This window comes from Anabrus simplex, chromosome 1, assembly GCF_040414725.1.
Source record: "Anabrus simplex isolate iqAnaSimp1 chromosome 1, ASM4041472v1, whole genome shotgun sequence".
NCBI lineage: Eukaryota > Metazoa > Arthropoda > Insecta > Orthoptera > Tettigoniidae > Anabrus > Anabrus simplex.
The window spans coordinates 96,654,971-96,677,884 of record NC_090265.1 but is presented as its reverse complement, the minus strand read 5'-3'; the positions used below and the strand labels follow the sequence as shown (position 1 = coordinate 96,677,884).

Genomic DNA, 22,914 nt, shown 5'->3' with positions numbered 1-22,914 from the left:
TCTACGGGATTATACTGAATACCGTACATTATTTTTAACAGTATTTAAAAATATACAAACTCTATTTTACGGCATCACTTTATTTAAACCCTTATTATGGTAACATTTTAGAAGACAGGATACAGTATTATCGGCACACTTTATCTTGGTGCATTTGTGTACGGGGGTAAGGAGTATCGATAGTGCTGCCTGGTGCTGCCAACTGAATGAAAATGAAATTTGAATTGAATCGAGAATATGATCGATCGATATGAAATTTCTAAACCGTTATCATCTTAAGCCAACAACTATGTCACATACACATTATATAACATTATAAAACATTTCTCAATGCGAATCTTGTTCCTAGCATGAATTCTATACTTTGGCTTTGTTATGTAAACAACAGCAGTACTAGTACGTAAAGTGTACGCCAGATGTCGCACAAGGATGCTTAAGCGATTCATAGTTTGTGTTTCAAAGGTTGCCAGTACGAATCTCGAAGATCGCCGAGGTCTACCGATTCAGCACTAGGGTGTAAATGCACCAAGATAAAGTGTGCCGATAATATATACAGTAGTGAAACACGAAACACACCTCTGTTAAAACCTTAGGAAAAAAATTCGTTAGTCTCTTCTGTTTGTTACTGTTAACCTTTTTCCCCCTTCACGCTGAAACTTCTTGTCAATACCACGCAGCCAAAATTCGTAAATGGAGCTTGTCGTCCGCGACTTCAGGGGTTTGCTTTCGTACATGACAGGTAATTAATTCACACCCGAGAAACAGCGAGGCTTCGCCGATTTTTCCGATCATTAGAAGTTATAGTTTTTCGGTTCCCGTCATATTAGCTCCCATCATCACTGTAAACCTTTCTTTACTTGTTAACTGCTCCTCACAAACGATAAATTGGTCGGTGGATGCAGAGTGGGTTTCGGCCCTTGGGTTTCGTCCCTTTAGAGGCCACGGCTTGCCCATGGTCCAACAGCTCTGTACTCTGACCGGCCAACCGAGCAGAGGAAAGTTGGCCACGGCTCTACCGCGGCTCTACGCCTCTGCATTCGGGAGACGGACCTGGGGCACAGTGCCGGACTTCACGCCTGGTCCCACCAGTCGGCTGTCCTGAGAATGGTTTACCGTGGTTTTCCATTCTCCTGCACTAAGGCGAATGCCGGGACAGTTCGTAGTATACGCCACGGCCGCCCACCCCCTCACCTTCTCCGCACATCTCCGTCACCGTAACAACTCTCCCGGCCTGGGAGACGGCATCACCGTCTAAGAGGCCCGCCTCCCCCTTCAGGGGAGGAACGAAAACGTTTAGTAGTAGTAGTACGACAAATGCGCTATTGCACAGCGATGTTGCACAAAATTCGAGTAACAGAGTACAGGGAAGAAGTGTTTGCTTCGAGAAATCGAGAAATTCGTGTAACCGAATTTCGAGTAATAGATAAATAAATTCACGTGAAGAATAGGACAAACGGCCGGGAAATTTAAGTTACTTCGAGATATTGAAAATTCGAGTAATGGAGGTTCGAGATATCGACTGTACATTATTTGGTTCTTAAAATTCTCATCACTAACCCTCAATGTCTGAAGTAGGGTTTACTTGCACCTTTACATTTACTGAGATAAGAAAGTACCTCATCCAGAACTGGTGAAACTATTGGTTTTTCTGTAGTAGAACTGAAAAAACTATCTTCATCATAATTTAGTCCGACTCGTTGGCTGAACGGTCAGCGTACTGGCCTTCAGTTCAGAGGGTCCCGGGTTCGATTCCCGGCCGGGTGGGGGATTTTAACCTTAATTGGTTGATTCCTACTGCACGGGGGCTGGGTGTATGTGTTGTATTCATCATCTTCTTCATCCTCATCATGACGCGCAGGTCGCCTACGGGAGTCAAATAGAAAGACCTGCACCTGGCGAGCCGAACCCGTCCTGGGGTATCCCGGCACTAAAAGCCATACGACATTTCATTTCACTTTTTCATATTTCCGCTTCAGTGCAATGTGTATCAATTACGATGGCGTATTACATGTTACGAAAACAATATTGCTCTTATGAAGCTACAAGGAGTGAACACACCCCCTTCATAGACACACAATTCCTTGTGATTAAGGAATATCATAATGTACTTTTTATTGTATTATGAAGGAAAGAAAATGGATGAGGCATGGTTTTGCCCGTGAGTTATTAAAATAATTACTCTCTATTTAATAAATACTTTCGCAGGAAGTAAGCACAATGGCGGGAACAGCTATCGCTTTGTTGCCTTCCTTTATTTTCGTTCTGAGTTGCTCTGCTGCGGTACATGTTACGCTGTGAACCGCCGGCAGCTTAACAGTGTAGAAGAGAAGTCGTATATTTGTTGATGTGTGTGTTCTAATATTCGTGTACTGTGCAGCAGTTGTTACTGAAGATTGCGATGCTGTGGTGTGCAGCGATAGATCACGGCATGACTTGTACTGATACAGAAATTCACTATGGTCTTTATTTGTGCTTGGTGTTGTTACTTAGCTTTTGTTTCTTAAGCGCATTTTCTTTGTGTCACATTTTTACCACTTTTTTGCAAGCGCGTTTAATTGTTACCAATCTTTTTGTGGGGCGATATGACGGCATAGTAGTACCTGGAATTGCCTGGGCAAATTTATTAAATGCAATTAACTGCATCTCCCACCCCGAGCCTATAAAAAATAATCTGTTGTTTATTTTCTCCCAGTTTGTCTTGAACTTCACTACTGAGGATTTGTATATGCAGTAGTTTATCCATGCCGCTGTAAAAACCGAAATAAGCCCTCTCCCCTCCCTACAAACCTTGTACCCTAGATTTCAAAAAATATATATTTGCAGCTTACTTTTCTTCTTCTTACTATAGCTCATTCCATGTTAAGAAAACAGTAGTTGCTCTTATGAATCTGCAAGGAGTGAACACGCCCCTTCATAGACACACAATTCCTTCCTTCCTTCCTTCCTTCCTTCCTTCCTTCCTTCCTTCCTTAGTTTCACCAATACATATGCCACGGATTTCCTGTGATACCGTTGAGCAGAGCCGTTCGATATGGCAACCTTGTTGTCATAAGAGAAATACTGTTTTCTTAACATGGAATGACTTATAGACTCTAACTTCTTCTTCTTCTTTTCCTGCCGCTTTTCGCACACCTGTGGGGTCGCGGGTGCGAACTGCGTCGCACATCTGGATTTGGCCCTGTTTTACGGCCGGATGCCCTTCCTGACGCCAACCCTCTACGGAGGGATGTAAGCACTATTGCGTGTTTCTGTGGTGGTTGGTAGTGTAGTGTGTTGTCTGAATATGATGAGGAGAGTGTTGGGACGGACATATACACCCAGTCCCCGAGCCAGAAGAATTAATCAGGAGCGATTAAAATCCCCGACCCGGCCGGGAATCGAACCCGGGACCATCTGAACCGAAGGCCAGTACGCTGACCATTCAGCCAACGAGTCGGACACTTATAGACTAACGATTACTAGAATATAACTATCACAATGTTATTTCAAGAAGTAAATTTCAGGTAAAAATTACATTTTGTAGAAAGTAACGATTATAAGTAAAAATCATTAAGAGTGTAATAGTTACAAGTAATTCGATTACTATTACTCAATTACTTCCCAAATCTGGTATTAAACTACCATGTAAAGTATTTATGTAACTAAATTATACTAAAAGTGAACAGGATACTCAGCAACTCACCGTACGATACCGTGCTTGTCCAGGCTAAGTGCATTAAGAATCAGCGTTATTGAGCTAAAACAGCAATAGACACAAACAACGTGTATTTCATATCTATGATGTCGGTAATAATATTTATTAATTGGAAAGATTGATTTCCCTCATCACAGCAGGCAGGTTAACTGACCAACAAATTATCATTGCGAAATCCTACTTAAGAAAATAATATATCATATCTGCATATTATAGTTGTAAAATTCTCAATTATTTGAAATATCTCAGTATTTTGATGGAGCTCTAGGGCGCAGTTCTTTGAAAAGCAAAGCTGAGTTCCCAAGTATATTTATTTTTGACTACCTTTCCTTTGGAGTATATCTGTAAGCCACACGAGCAATAATCTCGATACACTTTTAATTATTCTCCCAAATTCTCCAGGTCGATTTTCATAATCTGAAGCCATATTTAAGATTAGAATATATTTACTTCATTTCATCCCTCTCTTCCAAACATGCCGCATGTAAATTTCCATGCCTAATGATCACAGAATTATTAGCGTGCTTTGCTGTGAATTGTGTAAGCCGATCTGTAGGTTTTGAACTCGAGCGATAATATATGAATAGGACGGCGCCGAGAATATCTGGTTCCTGGTGAGTTTTGGTCTTGTTTTTCTCTCCAGCACAACACATGGAGCGTTGACACTTATCACTCCGTAATGTAATATATAAGAGTACTCAAATGACACAACTGCGTCATAATAAAGTGAAAAAATCTCTAAATTAGATCTTTAACATTTTTAATTGCTCGACGTTTTTGCACAGTGTCTGTTGCTGTCTCTAGCAAAGCCACGTGTCCTCTCCATGAGTCACTCCACGAGACGTAGCAAATGTCAGCAGGAACTGCAGTAGTTCCTTGGAAATGATGGATGCAGTCTAAGACCATCCATCCTGAAGAAAGGAAAGTTTATTAAAATCGCCTTGTGATCTGGGTCGTAACTATACAACAAGGATTCTGAAACGTAATTTGTATGTTGTGGTTGTTTACGCACGTATCTAGACTCCGACAGTCCTGAGTTAACTCCCAAGATATGCCCATCATTTTCAGCTTAGTTCTGTTTAAACTGTATTTCTTCATAAACAGAAAATACTTATACATGTTAAAATTTAACTATATAATCTTTTGATTAAATCATGAATTATTAATTCTCTTTTCTCAGGGACTGAATATTTCTGCTTCCCCTAACATCCCTGTAACTCACACACTCAGGGCCGAATCAACATCTTCTTGGGTCCCGGGTAAGGAGAGAAAGGTGATGCCTTCTATCATATTTCCTAATGTTCAGCAATACAAGTAATAATAATAACAATAATAATAATAATAATAATAATAATAATAATAATAATAATAATAATAATAATAATAATAATAATAATAATAATAATAATAATATAAAATTGATGATCCAGTAAATCCTAATTCCATTGTTGAAGGGCTCAAGTACACCAGCCACTTGTCGGTAGATTTATCGGCATGTAAAAAACAAATCCTGCGGGACAAAATAGTGGCACCGAAAACCGTACTACAACCTCGAATGGTTACGTTTGAAAAAGAGGTGAAATCTTCACTCTGTCTCATCGCCTTACATGACATACTTTCATTTTGTTACAATTGGATTTACGTCGCACCAACACAGATAGGTCTTTCGGCGATGATGGCATACGAAAGAGCTAGGAGTGGGAATGAAGTGGCCGTGAAATTGCCTGGTGTGAAAATGGGAAACCACAAAAACCATCTTCAGGGTTGCAGACAGTGGGGTTCGAACCCACTATCTCCCGAGTGCAACCTCACAGCTGCACGACCCCAAACACGCGGCCAACTCGCTCGGTATATCACATACTGACCCTAAACACCCCAGTATACCTTGCTTCTCAGTTTCACTATCTATCTGCTTGTACAACCCCACAAACGAAATATTACTACTACTACTACTAAAACGTTTTCATTCCTCCCCTGAAGGGGGAGGCGGGCTTCTTAGACGGTGACGCCGTCTCTCAGACCGGAAGATTTGTTACGGTGAAGGAGATGTTCGGAGAAAGTGAGGAGGTTGGTGGCCATGACCTATACTAGGAAGTGTCGCGGCAGTCGCCTGAGTGCAGGAGAATGGAAAACCACGCAAAACCATTCTCAGGACAGCCGACGGTTTGCGCCAGGCGTGAGGTCCAGCTCTGTCCCCTCTCCCAAATGCAGAGGCATAGAGCCGTGCAAACCCCTGCTCTGCACGGTTGGCCGGTTAGAGTGCAGAGCTGTTGGACCACGAACCAACCGTGGCCGCTTGTTGGCCGAGTCTCACTCTGCATCTACCGACAAGATCCTAATCTGGCTATGTGCTAAGTATACCCATTCGCCGAACAGCTGGCTATAGTAAGCCATTCGTTGTCTGCGTTAAGTCACATCTGGTATTACCTATCAGCTGAAATTAGGAGCATATCTAATTGCACCTTAAGAAGCAATGCCGTAAATGGATGTACAAACGTACAAAACTTGCACTGGAATAGATATATACATATATTAATGCATTTGCTGACGAGATGTAGTGTTTATAGTGCATTATGTTTTCTGGTATGGGCCATATCAAATTTGTTACTTTCATTGACCTGTCTCAGTCTCATCCTTGGCTTTGACAATACGAAAGTGACTGAGGTATGAGTGATGCTAGTAATACCATTGCTTATGCAGCCAGTCCCTGTTATGAATGGTGTGAAAATATCGCTCATAGGGTCGGTTGGTGCATGCATTTCAGTGGGCTTGGCAGACTGATATGTAATAGCAACGGCTGGGTCGGTGAGGAAAGCAACGGGAAACTACCTCACTCCTCATTTCCCTAGTACGCCTCTTCAGTGAAGCCTAGGCTATTTATGACAGCTGTTGGCGGAGCTGCAGAGGATCAAACCAGTCTTCGGGCTGAATACCCAACATACAATATACACATAAATTAATACGTAGTAGATCCATTAAGTTGGTGGACTGGCCGTCTAGTGTCGCTATCGTGCACTAAAGAGGAAAATTTGGACCACAGGATGTTGTTGTTCTTCGCTAGTACCAGCAAGAGGCAGTTGCGTACATACAGTAGGGCCTATAAGCAGAATTACGGTCTCTGTTGTGAAGGATAATTGAATATCAGCGACGGAATTTGAGAATGTCGTAGATTGAGCAAGGGGAAAATTTCACGTCCTGGCAAAAATTAGGCAAATCCGCTAGCGTAACGTTTGATGATCAAGTCGAAACCGCCCGGATCACCATGTCGGAAAAAAGACGCGAAAAGGCAAGTCAAAAAGACTATGTGATCCTTGAACTGTTAGCGCCAGTCCTAGAAGTTGAAAATGAAAATGAAAACCTACAACCTGTTTTCCAGTCATTGACCGGGTCAGGGATGTGATGAATGAAGCAGATATAGGCTATTAGTACGATGGGGTCGCCACTCCCAAAGTGATATATTAATGAATGATGGATGCTATGAAATGAGAATGGAGAGTGTTGCTGGAATGAAAGATGACAGGGAAAACCGGAGTACCCGGAGAAATACCTGTCCCGCCTCCGCTTTGTCCAGCACAAATCTCACATGGAGTGACCGGAATTTGAACCACGGTTTCCAGCGGTGAGAGGCCGACGCGCTGCCGTCTGAGCCACGGAGGCTCTCCTAGAAGTTATCTACCGAGCTCGATAGCTGCAGTCGCTTAAGTGCGGCCAGTATCCAGTAATCGGGAGATCGTGGGTTCGAGCCCCACTGTCGGCAGCCCTGAAGATGGTTTTCCGTGGTTTCCCATTTTCACACCAGGCAAATGCCGGGGCTGTACCTTAATTAAGGCCACGGCCGCATCCTTCCACTTCCTAGGCATTTCCCATCCCATCGTCGCCATAAGACCTATCTGTGTCGGTGCGACGTAAAGCAAATAGCAAGAAGTTATCGACTGTAATATATGAGTGTACGCCGTATTGCCTACACTGTAGGCGAGTGTCCACGAACTTTTTTACTGTAGTAGAATCTCTTTTTACAAGTAGCTTTACGTCGCACCGACACAGATAGGTCTCATGGCGACGATGGGGCAGGGAGGGGCTAGGAGTGGGAAGGAAGCAGCCATGGCTTAATTAAAGTACAGCCTCAGCATTTGCCTGGTGTGAAAATGGGAAACCACGGAAAAAACTATCTCCAGGGCTGACGACAGTGGGGTTCGAACCCACTATCTCCCGAGTACTGTAGGAGAATAAATATTTATTTAAACCTACCTTACATGCTAAATAAAAATAAATTAGTTATAACATCACTGTAGATAAAAGAACCTTATTGTAAGTTTAATTGTAAGTAAAATAAATTTAATATTTCAAATTCAGGTGAATGCATGGTCAGACAGAACAGCAGACTTCCTAGCCTGAGCCCGCCAGATAAAATAAGACATGTAATAAATAAATAAATAAATAAATAAATAAATAAATAAATAAATAAATAAATAAATAATGTCCGCCTCTGTGATGTAGTGATTAGCTGCCACTCCAAGAGGCCCAGATTCGATTCTCGGCTCTGCCATGAAATTTCAAAATTGGTGCGATGGCTGGAAGGGGTTCCACTCAGCCTCGGAAGGTCAAGTGAGTAGAGGGAGTTCAATTCCCACCTGAGCCATCCTCGAGGTGGTTTTCCATGGTTTCCCACTTCTCCTCCAGGCAAATGCCGGGATGGTACCTAACTTAAGGCCACGGCCGCTTCCTTCCCTCTTCCTTGTCTATCCCTTCCTATCTCCCCATTCCCCCACAAGACCCGTGTTCAGAATGGCAGGTGAGGCCACCTGGGCGAGGTACTGATCCTCCTCAGTTGTATCCCCTGACCCAAAGTCTCATGCTCCAGGACACCGCCCTTGAATCGGTAGAAGTGTGATCCTTTGCTGAGTCCGAGGGAGAAACCAACCCTGGATGGTAAACGGATGTAGAAAGAATAAATTATACAGTATAACGTTCCCTCGTGTCGTCGATGTGTGAAGAGACAAAGACATGAGTGATAGTTTATTTCTGTGAAATATTAAAAAATTCAAAGTTATCTCTGTACAGGCCATGAAGGTCCTACGAGGGGTTTCCACTATTCGTAACCTCGCCACTTGTTGGGATAGAGTGGTAAACCCTACGCCGCGTCATCTTTGCCACCAGGAATTAACGTAGTACTCCTTTTTAGGGTAGACTCAGTGAACCTGAGGATCATGGTCTACCTTTTGTGAGATATAAGTACAGACAAATCTATCCACAGAGGTGAGTGTTCCTATTATTTGCTTGGCAATCTGTATGTCTTGATCTGTGTGCAAAAATAAATCCGCCTGTAGTAACACGTGTCTCTCGAAATGGACGATATAATTCTATTATCGTTGAATTAATCTTCAAGGTTGATTGATAAAATCTCTTGTCTCTCTTGTCTCATTTGGCGATAAAGGGAAACCGCCTAAGGACACCCCCCTCCTGAGACCTACGCAAGAGTAAAGGTCAAGTTGATCCTTCGTACATATTGACCTTAAGAAACTTATCAGCCACAAAAAGGACTCTAAGACTGAATATCAAATTATGAGCAGGTGCTCATTTTAGAGGGGCGTGATAGCCGAGTGACATACAGTAGTCACTGACTTCTCATCAAGGCTGTTGTGGTTCGAATCTCGGCCAATATATTGGAATTCTTGAAATGTTTATTTATGGCGTGTGGCCTCCGAAGAGGCCTGGTGCAGGTCTTCCGAGCTGACGCCGTATAAGCTACCGGCGCGTCTGTGAGGATAGGACCTCCCCTATGATTAATCCTAATGCTGAATATAGCACACTCACCCAGCCGACGAGCCATTGAAATTAACCAATGAACGTTAAAATCTCTGACCCAACCAGGAAACGAACCCAGGACCATCTGGACCAAACGCCAACACGTTAACCATGGAGCCGAGCATTCTTGAAATTAAAAATCAAGGAATGTAGCTCGTATTCCTCGCAAAACAGGAGGTCCCGTGACTATGATCACATCATCAATTTTTGGGCCACTATATTTCTCAAAAAGAAAACGAGGTCAAATTTGTCATTTTACTAAAACACCTGGGCCTAGGCGGTAGATGAATATGGTCCAGCAATGAGCTCCTTCATGTACCTTGTATATTTTCCGATGATGCAGTGTCTTGTATAACTATCTTCATCTCCTGCTATTCATAAAATGCATTTCAAATGTAGTCACAGTTAAGTTTTAAAGATTTCACACTTTCCGTGATATTTTCCAGAGGTTCTTCATCGGTGAAAAGACTCTTTCTATACACGCTGCTGTTCCAGGCAAACACAGTATGCATTACAAAGTTTTGACGTGATTGGTATCAACATGACAGCAGTTCAGGAAACTGAAAATTCTCACCCATTTCTGTGACAATTCCAAAAGTTTCAATTCATCAAATTTGTCAGATTCAAAATTATAAATCTTATTTACACTTCATCAACAATTATGGGATATAAATTTCATATTGATTGGTCCGTACTGAAGTGAGATTACATTAAAAATTTATTATATTCTATCGGTTCCATCTATTCAATACAAACTCGCATTACAGAACATTTTGTATTGAAAAGGTGGAGCCGATAGAATATAATTAATTTTTAATGTAATTCATCAACAAGTCTATATCAGTTTTTGAATACAAATACCTTCAGGTACGCCTCTGTGGTGTAGTGGTTATTGTGATTAGCTGCCGCTCCCGGAAGCCCAGGTTCGATTCTCAGCTCTGCCACTAAATTTGAAAAGTGATACGAGAACAGGAACGGGGTTGGGGTACACTCAGCCTCGGGAGGTCAACTGAGTAGAGGAGGGATTATATTCTCCGTGGTTTCCCACTTCTTCTAAAGGCAAATGCCGGGATGGTACCTAACTTAAAAACCATGGCCGCTTACTTTCCTCTTCCATGCCTATCTCTTCCAATATTCCTATCCCCCACAAAGCCCCTGTTCAGCTTAGCAGGTGAGGCCGTCTGGACGAGAGGTACTCGTCCTCCTCCCCAGTTGTATCCCAGACCAAATGTCTCACGCTCCAGGATACTGCCTTTGAGGTAGTCGCTGCTGAGTCGGAGGGAAAAGCCAATCCTGGAAGGTAAACTGATTAATTAATTAATTAATTAATTAATAATAATAATAATATATAATATATATCTCAGAATCAGTCGAGATACGTACAAGGGTCAGACAAGGAGATGGGCTCTCACCGCTTTTATTTATCTTGATCTTGGACAAAGTTATCAAACAATGGGAAGAAAAAAGTAAAAGGAATTCAGTTAGGAAGAACGTATGCAAACAGAACAATAATAAAACGACTGGCATTTGCAGATTACCTGGCAGTACTTAGTAACAATAGACATGAATCACAAGAAGCACTAGAAAACTTACATCAAATTTCTATCAAAACAGCTCTACAGACATCATATGAGAAAACACAGTATATGGAAAGAAAGTACAACAATACACAAGCCATGCACACAAAATATGGAAAGATCACAAGAGTAGAAAGATTCAAGTATCTAGGGGAATATATACATATAGGAGGATCAAATAAAGCATCCAACACGGACAGAACAGACAAACTGCAGAAAGTATACAAACTCGCATGGACACATTATAATAAAATAAACATATCAAGACAGTCCAAACTGAGGCACTACAATACAGTTGCACTACCAGAAGCCCTTTAAGCTTCAGAAACAACCACAAGTGGAAAATCAGGTATCATAGAGACAGAAAAAATAGAACGTAAAATCCTCAGAAAGATTTTTGGAGCAATAAACAGAGATGGTATACGGATGAAGCGACCAACTAAAAAACTATACGAATACACAGACAGACTCACAAACATGATCAGAAAATGCCGACTAATGTTCTATGGGCACCTACATAGAATGGACAGCAGCAGACTCACAAAGAGGACTTTTGATGTACAGTAACTAATAGCTCAATAAAGAAAAACAATTGGCTGAAAGAAATAGAAAAGGATCTACAACAAGCAGGTATAGACAAAGCAATGATAAATGAAAGAAACGCATTCAGAAATAAAATTATGAATGCGGAATTTGAAGTAAAATAGAGTAAAAAAACAGGGAAAGTATGGACTGAACAAAGGAAACAAGAACACAGTCAAAGAATGAAGAGGTTTTGGGAAGAGAAAAGAAAAAAAAAAAAGACGAATTTTAATAATCATGTAACATTCAAGTTCAACCACTGTCCTAATGGCAATAATAATAATAATAATAATAATAATAATAATAAAAATAATAATAATATATCTAGCACGCTGGTCAAGTGATCGGCGTTCCTGACTTCCACACGGACATCTCGGGTCCAATGACATTTTGTCCCTCATTTACATACTTTGTTTCTTTTTTTTTTTTACTTCTTCGTTTCTTCTTCTCTTTCTTTAATTTACTGGAAAAATCACTAGTATTTATTGAAGAGTAGTAACATTTTTTTCAATATATGCAGTATTATATTCCACTAATTCTCCTGCTTGGCTCTTTCCCAGTTACTTGGGGTCGGCACTGTGTCTGTATTACAGTCGGATGCCTTTCCTTATGTCAACCCTATGTGGAGGGATGTATTCACTATTACGTGTTTCTGCAATTATTTCTAGTGTAACGTGTTTTGTGTAGATGGTATAAAGACGAGCACAAATCCCCGGACCCGCAACCTAGAGGATACTAATTAAATAATATGTAGCCTAGTGCACACTCCGGCTACCCTGAATATAAATACCGAGTCCGGCTGCTTGTCTAAATGTTGGCCTTTGGTCCAAGGTGTCCTGGGTTTGAATCCCGCCCGGGTCGGGGATTTTAATCTTCATTGATTTATTTCGATGGCTTGATGTATGAAAGGATGCTCCAAGTCATCAAGGCCAGAACGCAAGTAGAGCGTGGAGGACGCTTGGAGATTCAAATGTTAAATGTAAAGGAAATGTCAAGTGCGGGGACCACATTTGACCTTAAACACACTTTCTTAAGTAGACGTGTTCATTTTGTATGAATATTATGCATAATATTATATAAGTGGTTGAGAATAAGAACATTAGATCGTCACTGGATATGCGGCAAAATAAACGACACTGAAATTATTGCTCATCTACCGCCCGCGTTTCCCAAGCAATGAAATATTTATTGGTTGTATAAAATATGTTTACATATTGTGAATTCAGTAGCCCGCCTGGTGGCCGCGATCGTTAAGGCGTGAAGACTATATGGTCTGACATCGTGGTTAGCTGGTTCAAGTTCCGTTGGTCAAAAACGCTGGAGTTCTGCTTTAATTTTTTTCTATTTGTTTTACGTCGCACCGACACAGATAGGTCTTTATGGCGACGATGGGATAGGAAAGGCCTAGGAATGGGAAGGAAGCGCCCATGGCCTTAATTAAGGTATATCCCCAGCATTTGCCTGGTGTGAAAATAGGAAACCACGGGAAACTATCTTTAGGACTGCCAACAATTGGTCCGAACACACTATCTCCCGAATGCAAGCTCACAGTTATGCAACCCTAACCGCACGGCCAACTCGCTCGGACGTTGTGTTTTCTTATCCACTGGTTTGCTGGAGGGAACTCTTGACTTAATAGGTACCATTTTTATATTCCTGGTCTCTAAGTGGTCTTCTGGTGTTCATGGTGGCCAACAGGCAATCTCGTGTCTGAAATTTAGCAGCAGTTTCGGTGAGACATCCAACGTTGAGCATGGACGCTCAATGTGTAGTTTCGGCTTCGAAGTTTCTCGTTGCTGCAATGTTCTTATTGCCAGCTTTGCGGGGGATGTTACAGCTATTGATCTGTTGTAGAGCTGCTTCCCATCTTGCGCGAAAAATATCCAGACCTTTAGAACAGATCATTGCATTCGGTGTGTCGGCTAGAAGGTATAGAATCTTCTTGAGAGCTTTCTTAATCATTTTGTCGCCATCATCTAAAATTCGTTGGGTATTTTTCTTCCAGTGGGGTGTAAAAGAACTGATATATCAGTGTGTGACACAAGGATGAATATATACTGTGCAAATATACCCAAGAAATTTTATTAAAAGACTATCGTTCTGGTATAAGGTATACAGCGTCTATATTGTAACAGGTATGATGGGTAAGGTATATTTTGTGCAGAATATGTTTCTAAAGAGCGGAAATAATAACAGATAACAGAAGCTAGACGTTATCTATGAGATATTGTCATTGTTTAAGGTCAAGTGGTTGCGATGTTTTCGATATGATGGCCAGGGTATTCAATGCTGCCGGTCCCGTGTTGTAGAGGTAGTGTATCTGTATGAAGGCCCAGGGAACTCAGACTTGGGATAGGTGTTAGTTTACTTTAACATACAGTACCACAATAAAGTAATTGCTGAAGATAATTAATAGCGAAATTCTTCGCTTCTATTCGAATTAGATGATACATTAGCACAAAATGAACACAACCGTTCATATATTGGCCGTTCTCCCACTGGAAAGTTCGGTACAAATTCTGTGGAGTCAATTATATTGCTAATGATTAATAACTAGGAGTGGATGTAGAAACATTTTAATTTATCAGACCGTTTAGAATACATTATAATTTTAAATAGTATTCTTTGCCCTATGGCAATCTGCAGTGGCAGAAATAAATTTAAATAATTAAGCGAACTTCAGGCCAGAATAGTTTGGTTTCACTCAACAGTTTTGTATAAATCAGACCTGTCACCTCTCACAGAATGCAAGATATTTTACAAATTTTACTTCCTTCCCCTACGCTCCAGCCTTGAAATGTGTATATTCCGTATTTTATCTTATCATGTGAATCGGAGTAGAACATACACCCTAACTATCACAGAATGTACGTGAGACCTTGCTGTAAACAATCATGAGGAACACTTGAATATACAGCTATTCAATTGCACCACCAACATAATACCGTATACAATTGTAGCTTAGCCCGTACCGTCTTTAAGAACGCAGTAATATTTTCATTCGCTGACCTTTCTTTATTTCTCGCACCTTTAAATACTTGGAAATCTCTTCTGCTACCTGGCCTTCACTTCATAATGGTTAGGCTCAGTTTTATGACCGTATGCCCTTCCTGACTTCAACTCCATGTGGAGGGATGTACTCACTAGTGCATGTTTCTGTGGTGTTCAGTAGTGTGGTGTATTGTATGTATGTGAAGATGTGTATTAATACGAACACAAACATCCAGTCCCCGAGCTGCAGGAATTAACCAATCCTCAGCCTGGCAGGGAATCGTACCCGGGACCCTCTGAACCAAAGGCTAGTACGCTAATCATTCAGCCTAGGAGCCGGGCATTCAAATAACTTGGTAATGCAATGTATAAATTATCACAAAACTTCATTAATTCACACAGCAATTGTCAGCAGTGAATACAAATATAACAATCAATGTTAAATGCTTAGTTTTATTATTCTTTGAATATCGAAAGCATTGTCCGAAATTGACAAGTCTGATAATACACATTCTTCCTTTCTTCCAAATCTTAATGTTTATGCTCCTCAAATCTTCACCAACACAATCAAGGCATTTTAATAGATGCGTTCTCTTTCTGATGCCGATAAGTTTCATGATGTGAGCGTCTTCATGGCAGTTTCATCTGGCAAGATATATATAATAGGTGACGCAACCACAGAAGATGTCCAATTGTAATTTCTGTAAAGATAAACAGCTCGGATAATTCCATGTTATGCTTTATACCCCTGTTACCATCATTACTTACTCGGGCAGATGTTCTTCTCAGGATCTTTCGTTCGAAAGTTCTGACTAGATGGAGATCCTATTTAATCAGAAGTAAGTGCGTGATGACAGGGCACACGAATATTTATATACTGTAGCAAGAATTCTGAAGCTCATTTATAAGCCCAAAAGAATGTATATCGGCCATGCTTATCCTCAACGACCGTTGATTTGTATTTAGGGCTGTCACCAAGGTAGCAGATTCCCTATCAGCTTTTTAAAATAATTTCAAAAAAGTTGGACATTTATCGAACGTGTTCCCTTGTAAATTATTCCAGTCCCTAATTCCTCTCCCTGCAATCGACTGGATAACGATGATTAAGAAAACGGTTGTAATTTTTAGGAATAAATGAAGAATGTATTATTATTATTATTATTATTATTATTATTATTATTATTATTATTATTATTATTATTATTATTATTATTATTATTATTATTATTATTATTATTACCGTGTTTTAGTGGAACGCAGAAAGGTGAAAGAAGGTGCGGGCCTGGATGGGTCTAACTACAATATCAAGAACTGAATTAGATTTCTAACAAAGTTATATTTCTTTCAATATTAAAAAAAATAACAAATTTCCACTAGGTGGAATAAAAATGAAAAGTCAGGTACAATGCCAGTCTATAACTCAGACGTGGAAAAAAGAAGATTAATAAAGTTTACAGCTCTGGGGCTTCAAGCCCTTAGTTTACAACTTCAGAGATACCGGATCCAGTTTACAAAACTTGATAACTCACAAAGTTTAAACACGGACGGACATATCCAGATTTAAGAGCACTTGCTCCAGAAGTTACAATATTTCGCCTTCCCAAAGGCACCCTCACTATTACCAAACATAGACAAGAGATTGCCCGCTCTTGATTTCTTACATCCCACTCAAGGCAGCCTTACATCAAAATCTTATACTCACTGGCCTCTAAAGGCACTATTTACAAATTGAAATAGTTTTACACAGGGGTATATAGTACCCAACCTACTGGGCCTTTGCGAAAAAAGAACAGGTTAAATAAACGGCCCGAACACAAACTGAATGGAGGCGTACACTGCTCTCTCAGATGATGAAAAATTAAAACTTACAGGGCTCTCGGTCGATGAAACTGGGGCTAGTCCCAAACTACTGAGGTGGCTCGCATAGAAATTACTTTAATACATTACAAGAAACAGTTACTAAATCGTAGTCACCTCAAACCAAGATGAAGGGGAGCTCGAGAGGGTAACTCACTCTCTATCCCCGATTTACAGTTTAAAACTTTACGAAATTTTACATTAGCTGAAAGAAGATTTACATTTTAGAAAAGTTTGTTACATAGTTAAAGATTTGGACTTTCCCCTCGGATAAGTATGTGGAAACAGTAAGAAAGATTAAATTTATGTGGCCATTACCTTGTAGATGTTCTGCCGGCCGAAGAAAGAGGCCTCCTGCCTTAACACACATACTTAGAAAGACGACGATCAATTGCCAAGGATACTTGAAAAGCCGCAACATATATACCCTCAGGGAAGGTTCGAGAGGATTCTGGGCTAATCCGTAGACAGCCTCTCAATTTTATTGGTTGAACCCAAGAGTTACACTCAAAATCGAACAAGAAGCCTGTGATAGGCTGAAAATTAATTATAGAAATTTTTCATTGGCCAGATTCAAAACTGGCGGAATAAGAAGGAAGTGTTACAAACCTAGAAGTACAAATGAAAGTTGAGAAAACCTATAAACACAAAATTTCTTTCAATAACAAATTGTTGTTTCTGGCACCAGAGTGAGTGACCATAGTTTTTTGGTAGTGAATCTCTGGAAAAATGCCCAAACTTCTTGCTGTATAGCGAAACAAAACAAGGAGAAATTCAATCAGTTTAGGAAACTTCACAATAACACAATTACTTAATATTTCTGTAGTGACATCTTCTGATTAAAGATCCAAGTTTATTAAGGCGCTTATTTTGAATGTGCGGCGTTGAGGTGTACCTCCCGGTACAATAATAATAATAATAATAATAATAATAATAATAATAATAATAATAATAATAATAATAATAATAATAATAATAAATTATTAGTGTCTGAATATTATTGTTACAGACTCAAGTTGAACAGCCTTCACCAAGCTCCAAATCCGAATCTATTATTATTATTATTATTATTATTATTATTATTATTATTATTATTATTATTTTATTTACCTACAATTCGTAGCTCATATCCCGAGGATGTTTTCAACATTGAGTTGCTTGCCTAAAGGGCTAGAACTGTGGACTTTTTAAATATATGAGCTCACCTTTTCAAAACTGTACCTTCATCCCCGTCCTTACGGCTTTAAGGGTTTCATGCTGATTAAAAATAACAGTGCAGAGACATTCAGAAATATCACTATACATTCCATTTCCTTGACATTAAATGTAAAAATCTGCCATGCAATCAGCAATTTCTCGACGCAATTTACTGTTAAAAAGTCATTTATTAAATCACAGAATGTAAAGTGTGTTATCGTGTCTGAATATTATTGTTACAGACTCAAGTTGCACAGCCACGGAGACTCTGTCTACAGGCACGACCAATGGCACCGGCAAGATGCGCAAGGAACGAACAGCCTTCACCAAGCTCCAAATCCGATCGCTAGAGGAGGAGTTCAAGCATTCGAACTACTTAACGCGTCTGCGTCGTTACGAGATCGCCGTAGCGCTGGACCTCTCCGAGCGACAGGTAAAAACCGCCTTCAGAATTACACTCTATCAAAAATTAACAGCAGACACCACAGCTGCACACGTTACCAGGCAGACATAACATTCATTAAGCCCACATAAATAGCGGCTGGCTCTTAACGACTCCCGGACCGGGCGAGTTGGCCGTGCGCGTAGAGGCGCGCGGCTGTGAGCTTGCATCCGGGAGATAGTAGGTTCGAATCCCACTATCGGCAGCCCTGAAGATGGTTTTCCGTGGTTTCCCATTTTCACACTAGGCAAATGCTGGGGCTGTACCTTAATTAAGGCCACGGCCGCTCCCTTCCAACTCCTAGGCCTTTCCTATCCCATCGCCGCCATAAGACCTATCTGTGTCGGTGCGACGTAAAGCCCCTAGCAAAAAGAAAACAAAAAAAAGGACTCCCGGGCGGTGTTCTCCCTAGAGAACTAAAAGATCGCTTTATTTTCTCTCGACATTTGAAGTACTGTAAATTCCATCAATAAGCAAGACTGTTAGGCAATATCAAACTTAGGTGACTTTCAGCGCGCATTTCGCTGGTAAATATTTTCAGGTTGAAGATAAGGCACGAACTCTCGAGATTCCGTCCCAGCATGTAGTGATGGCGAGGGGGTCGAGATGTAAGGGGAAAACGTGTTGATGGACAGTTTCGGGGGGTGGAAGGGTGCGGTTAGAGGCTTTCACTTGAGCAGAGTCCGTAGCAGTGCAGCAGTAAAGATGTTCTCACAAATCCCTGTACGAGCATGCGCCAGCCAAATCTCCATGGTCGCATGCAATAAAATTAGATAATAATTTATGACCTTGTTTGTCCTATTATGTATAATTTAAGAAGAAAAATGGTAAATAATTATATTGATATGTAACATTTGAGACCAGTAATTTTGATTCAAACTGGGCCTCTGGCTTGCTTGCATCCCGCGTTTTGTGAGGGTTGGCAGCAGTGAATTAGTTTGTTTTCGCGCGGAAGACTTGAATGAGTAGAGTACGGGGGTACTGGTCAGTTAGTGGGGGGAGGGAAGGGTTATACACAAGAACCTCGTTTATCCGGCCCTAATTAATTCGGATCTCCAGTTTATCCGGAACAGAAATAATAAAAATTCATTTTTACTTGTATAATATTTCTTTTACGGGATCGACTCTTCTTGAATGTCTTTTCCGCCAAGGATAGTTACGGACAGGAATTGGAAGTAATTCGGCCACAGTTTATCAAAGGTACCGTCCCGGCATTCATCTGGAATTGAGAATGGGAAACCGTGGAAAACCATTCACAGGACGGCCGAGGTGGGATTCGAATCCACGACCTTCTGAATGCAACACACTACTAATTCGCTGATAGTGAATTCGAAAATGAAACCGGCGTTCTATCAGAAGAATAAATGAGTCATGGAGAAGCAACAGTGCAGCTGGACAAACTGATGGCCTATTTAGAATTCTAGACTGAAACCACACCGACAGAACTGTTGTTAGTAAAAAACCTTCTTGATCGTGCTGCGCGCAAACGCTATACAAATGTAAAACAGAAAAAAACTTACACATTATTGTAGTTCATAAAACAGTCGGAAATGTAGAAAAGTGTCTTTTTATATTTTTTGTACAATTGGAAAAAGGTATTACTGTACAACTTATGTTAATAAATAATACAACATGTACTGTATTTTTTTAGTTTTTCCGGATTTTCGATAATCCGGATCAGGTCCGGTCCCACATAATCCGGATAAACGAGGTTCTTGTGTAGTTACAAAATTATGATAGAACATAATGAAGGTGCTTGTGCATGTTTGGTGCGCGCATGCGTGACTGTCATTATGAAGACACTGATACAAGTCGATTATGTTGATATTCAGATTACAGTACAGGACAATCTTACAGTGAAATACAGAACTAGAACAATATGTTCAGGGTCACCAGTTTTACAGCGAATGGTATATTCAGTTTACAATCTAAAATCCAACTTTCGAGGCTTCTTAGAAAATAGATTCAACAGATCTGTTGATTTTACAATTATGTCTCTCTGAATGTTTATTTAGTTTATTGTCAGTTTCTGTTTATTTTATTCTTCTTCTTAATCTGTTTACCCTCCCACCTCTACCGCCTCAAGGGCAGTGTCCTGGAGCTTCAGACTCTGGGTCGGAGGATACAACTGGGGAGGATGATCAGTAACTCGCCCAGGAGAGCCTTGCGAGGGGATGGGAAGATCGGAAGAGATAGACAAGGAAGAGGGAAGGAAGCGGCCGTGGCTTTAAGTTAGGGACCATCGCGGCATTTGCCTGGAGAAGTGGGAAACTACGGAAAACCACTTCCAGGATGGCCGAGGTGGGAATCGAACCCACCTCTACTCAGTTGACCTCCCGAGGCTGGGTGAACCCCGTTCCAGCCCTCGTACCACTTTTCAAATTCCGTGGCAGAGCCGGGAATCGAACCCAGGTCTCCGTGGGTGGCAGCTAATCACACTAACCACTACACCACACAGACGGACCTGTTTATTTTGTTTTTGCAAAAATTCCGTTTGGGGATTCTAACCCCCCCTCCCCCAGCAACCCACCCCACCCCTCCACCCCACCCGCTGGACTACGCCCTGATATCAGTATACACTGCTCGAGATTGAGTAACTCAATACGCGCAGCTAATGTGGTACTTCTCCGATAATTGATACCTCAGGTACAGGTGGAAAATACAGGGTCTCTCTTACAAGCTCAGACCGAACGCACGGTCTTACGTCGCGCGCGGCCGCCCTACTTTGAGCGTATATACAATCTTATATGAAACTTACCTTATAAAAGATGCTGGAAGTGTCGTCACTGTATCTAGTAACCACATTCTTGCTGACGCGAATGAATTCTGCCACTCTAATGTTTCTGATTTCATTCGTAATGTTTTCTTTCAGTTCCCCCAATGTGTGAGGAATTTCTTTTTGCTATTTGCTTTACGTCGCACCGACACAGATATGTCTTATGGCGACGATGGGATGGGAAAGGCCTAGGAATGGGAAGAAAGCGGCCGTGGCCTTAATTATGGTACATCCCCAGCATTTGCCTGGTGTGAAAATGGGAAACCACGGAAAACCATCTTCAGCGCTGCCGAGAGTGGGGTTCGAACCCACTATCTCCCGATTACTGGATACTGGCCGCACTTAAGCGACTGCAGCTATCGAGCTCGGTATGTGTGTGAGGATTTGCTCGGTACACTTTTTCTTTCAGTTTACCCCACAAGTAAACATCACACACTGTTAAATCTGGAGAACGAGGGGGGAATAGACCAGTACTGATCACTCTGTCTGTAAACACTTCCGATATTGTAAGAAAGGAATCTTGCTGTATGAGCAAGGGTTGAATCTTACTGAAACAACCCACGCGATTTTCCTTCTTCCGTTAGCTGTTGGAAGAATGGCGTCAACATGTCATCTTGGTACCTGTTTGCATTTACTGTCGTCTCGAAAAAAATAAGCCCAATTATTCGTTTTCCACTAACAGCACACCAAGCACCAATCTTCCTATCATGAGGGACTTCATAAACACCGCTAGAATTTTCTCCACACCAGTAGCAAGAGTTATGATTGTTCACACGGCCATTAAGATGAAACCAGAACTTTTACATACGAAAATACGGTGTTGCAATGATAACTGTCTCACCTTGTTAACAGCTGAGAATTCAGACTGGCGACTCATGCTTGCCAGGTCGAACACGCGCAGGATGCTTGCATGGTCAAGAACTATGCTTGCGCCTCCCATACTGCAGCTGCCGTAGCCCAGAGTACAAATACTGTGCGTTCCGTCTGGATTTATAAGACAGACCCTGTAGTAATTCTCAGAAAAATCGTCTTGAATTTCAAATAATTTGCAACATGTTCTTCTCATTTCAGGTGAAAGTATGGTTCCAAAACCGCCGTATGAAGTGGAAGCGTACCAAGGGTGGCGCGGACAGAGAGCGCCGCCAGAAAGCTACGGCGCAGGCTGAGGAGGCAGTGAATACGCCGACCATTGAGTGGTCTAATGAAACCACAACAGCCAGCGACACCCTCGACTGGGACCAGAACAGCAACAGTGTGGACGGTGTTTGCTGACTGCAGTAGTACTCGGCCAGACCAGACGGAAGCTCTCTTGGTGACCTCACACTGATCATAGCTCCACCTACCGGTGAGAAGTTCAGACCTCATGACTCGCTCATGACGAGAATTCGGGAATTCTACCTTCTTTACGCCATTCACAGTCAGCAGTGTCTATGTGACAATAGACAGAATTTGTGGGTGCCTTGCTAAGCAAGCAGTATACTTTGTAAAGTTTGTAAAGTCGATTCAGGTTTCCTGACTATACCAAAAATAATGGGAATAAAAGATACCTTTTCTTTGCGAATACAACTATTTTTTTGAAAGGTCCAACTTTTTCCAGACTCTTCATGTCAGGTTGGTTTATATGGTCACAATCCACAGTGACTCTGTATGAAATATGCAGTAGAAAAGAAAGCATAACAATAAGAAAATAATTTCCAAATTATTACTAATAAGAAATTAATCATTCTGAGGTTGATATTCTTAACATATTCCTCTCATTACCCGCTGATTGTTTTCACTGTCAGTATATTTCGCTTGACACTGAGTATCGGAGGAAGATTAATTGTTGCATATATTTCTTACCCTTCGAGATGATAATTTAAAGAATAAAGTGGTTTTCACTACTTCATAACAATACTAAGTGTTTTCCTTTGTAGAGAAGCCTGAAAACTCTAATTAAAACTCTATTGTGTTAGCACACGAATAATGTTTGGGTAATTTTTATTGGCACGTT

At 41.1% G+C, this 22,914-nt stretch overlaps 1 protein-coding gene across 1 annotated transcript in view; it reads left to right on the top strand.

Moving 5' to 3' along the window:
• LOC136862050 (homeobox protein MOX-2) overlaps positions 1 to 22,474 on the top strand; it is a 102,447-nt gene extending 79,973 nt beyond the window's left edge. Inside the window, exons 2-3 of the mRNA XM_067138860.2 lie at positions 17,946 to 18,136; positions 21,993 to 22,474. Of these exons, the coding sequence (XP_066994961.2) occupies positions 17,946 to 18,136; positions 21,993 to 22,193 (392 nt within the window). The 3' untranslated portion in view covers positions 22,194 to 22,474. The remainder of the gene's footprint in view (positions 1 to 17,945; positions 18,137 to 21,992) is intronic.
• The last annotated feature ends 440 nt before the right edge of the window (positions 22,475 to 22,914 follow it).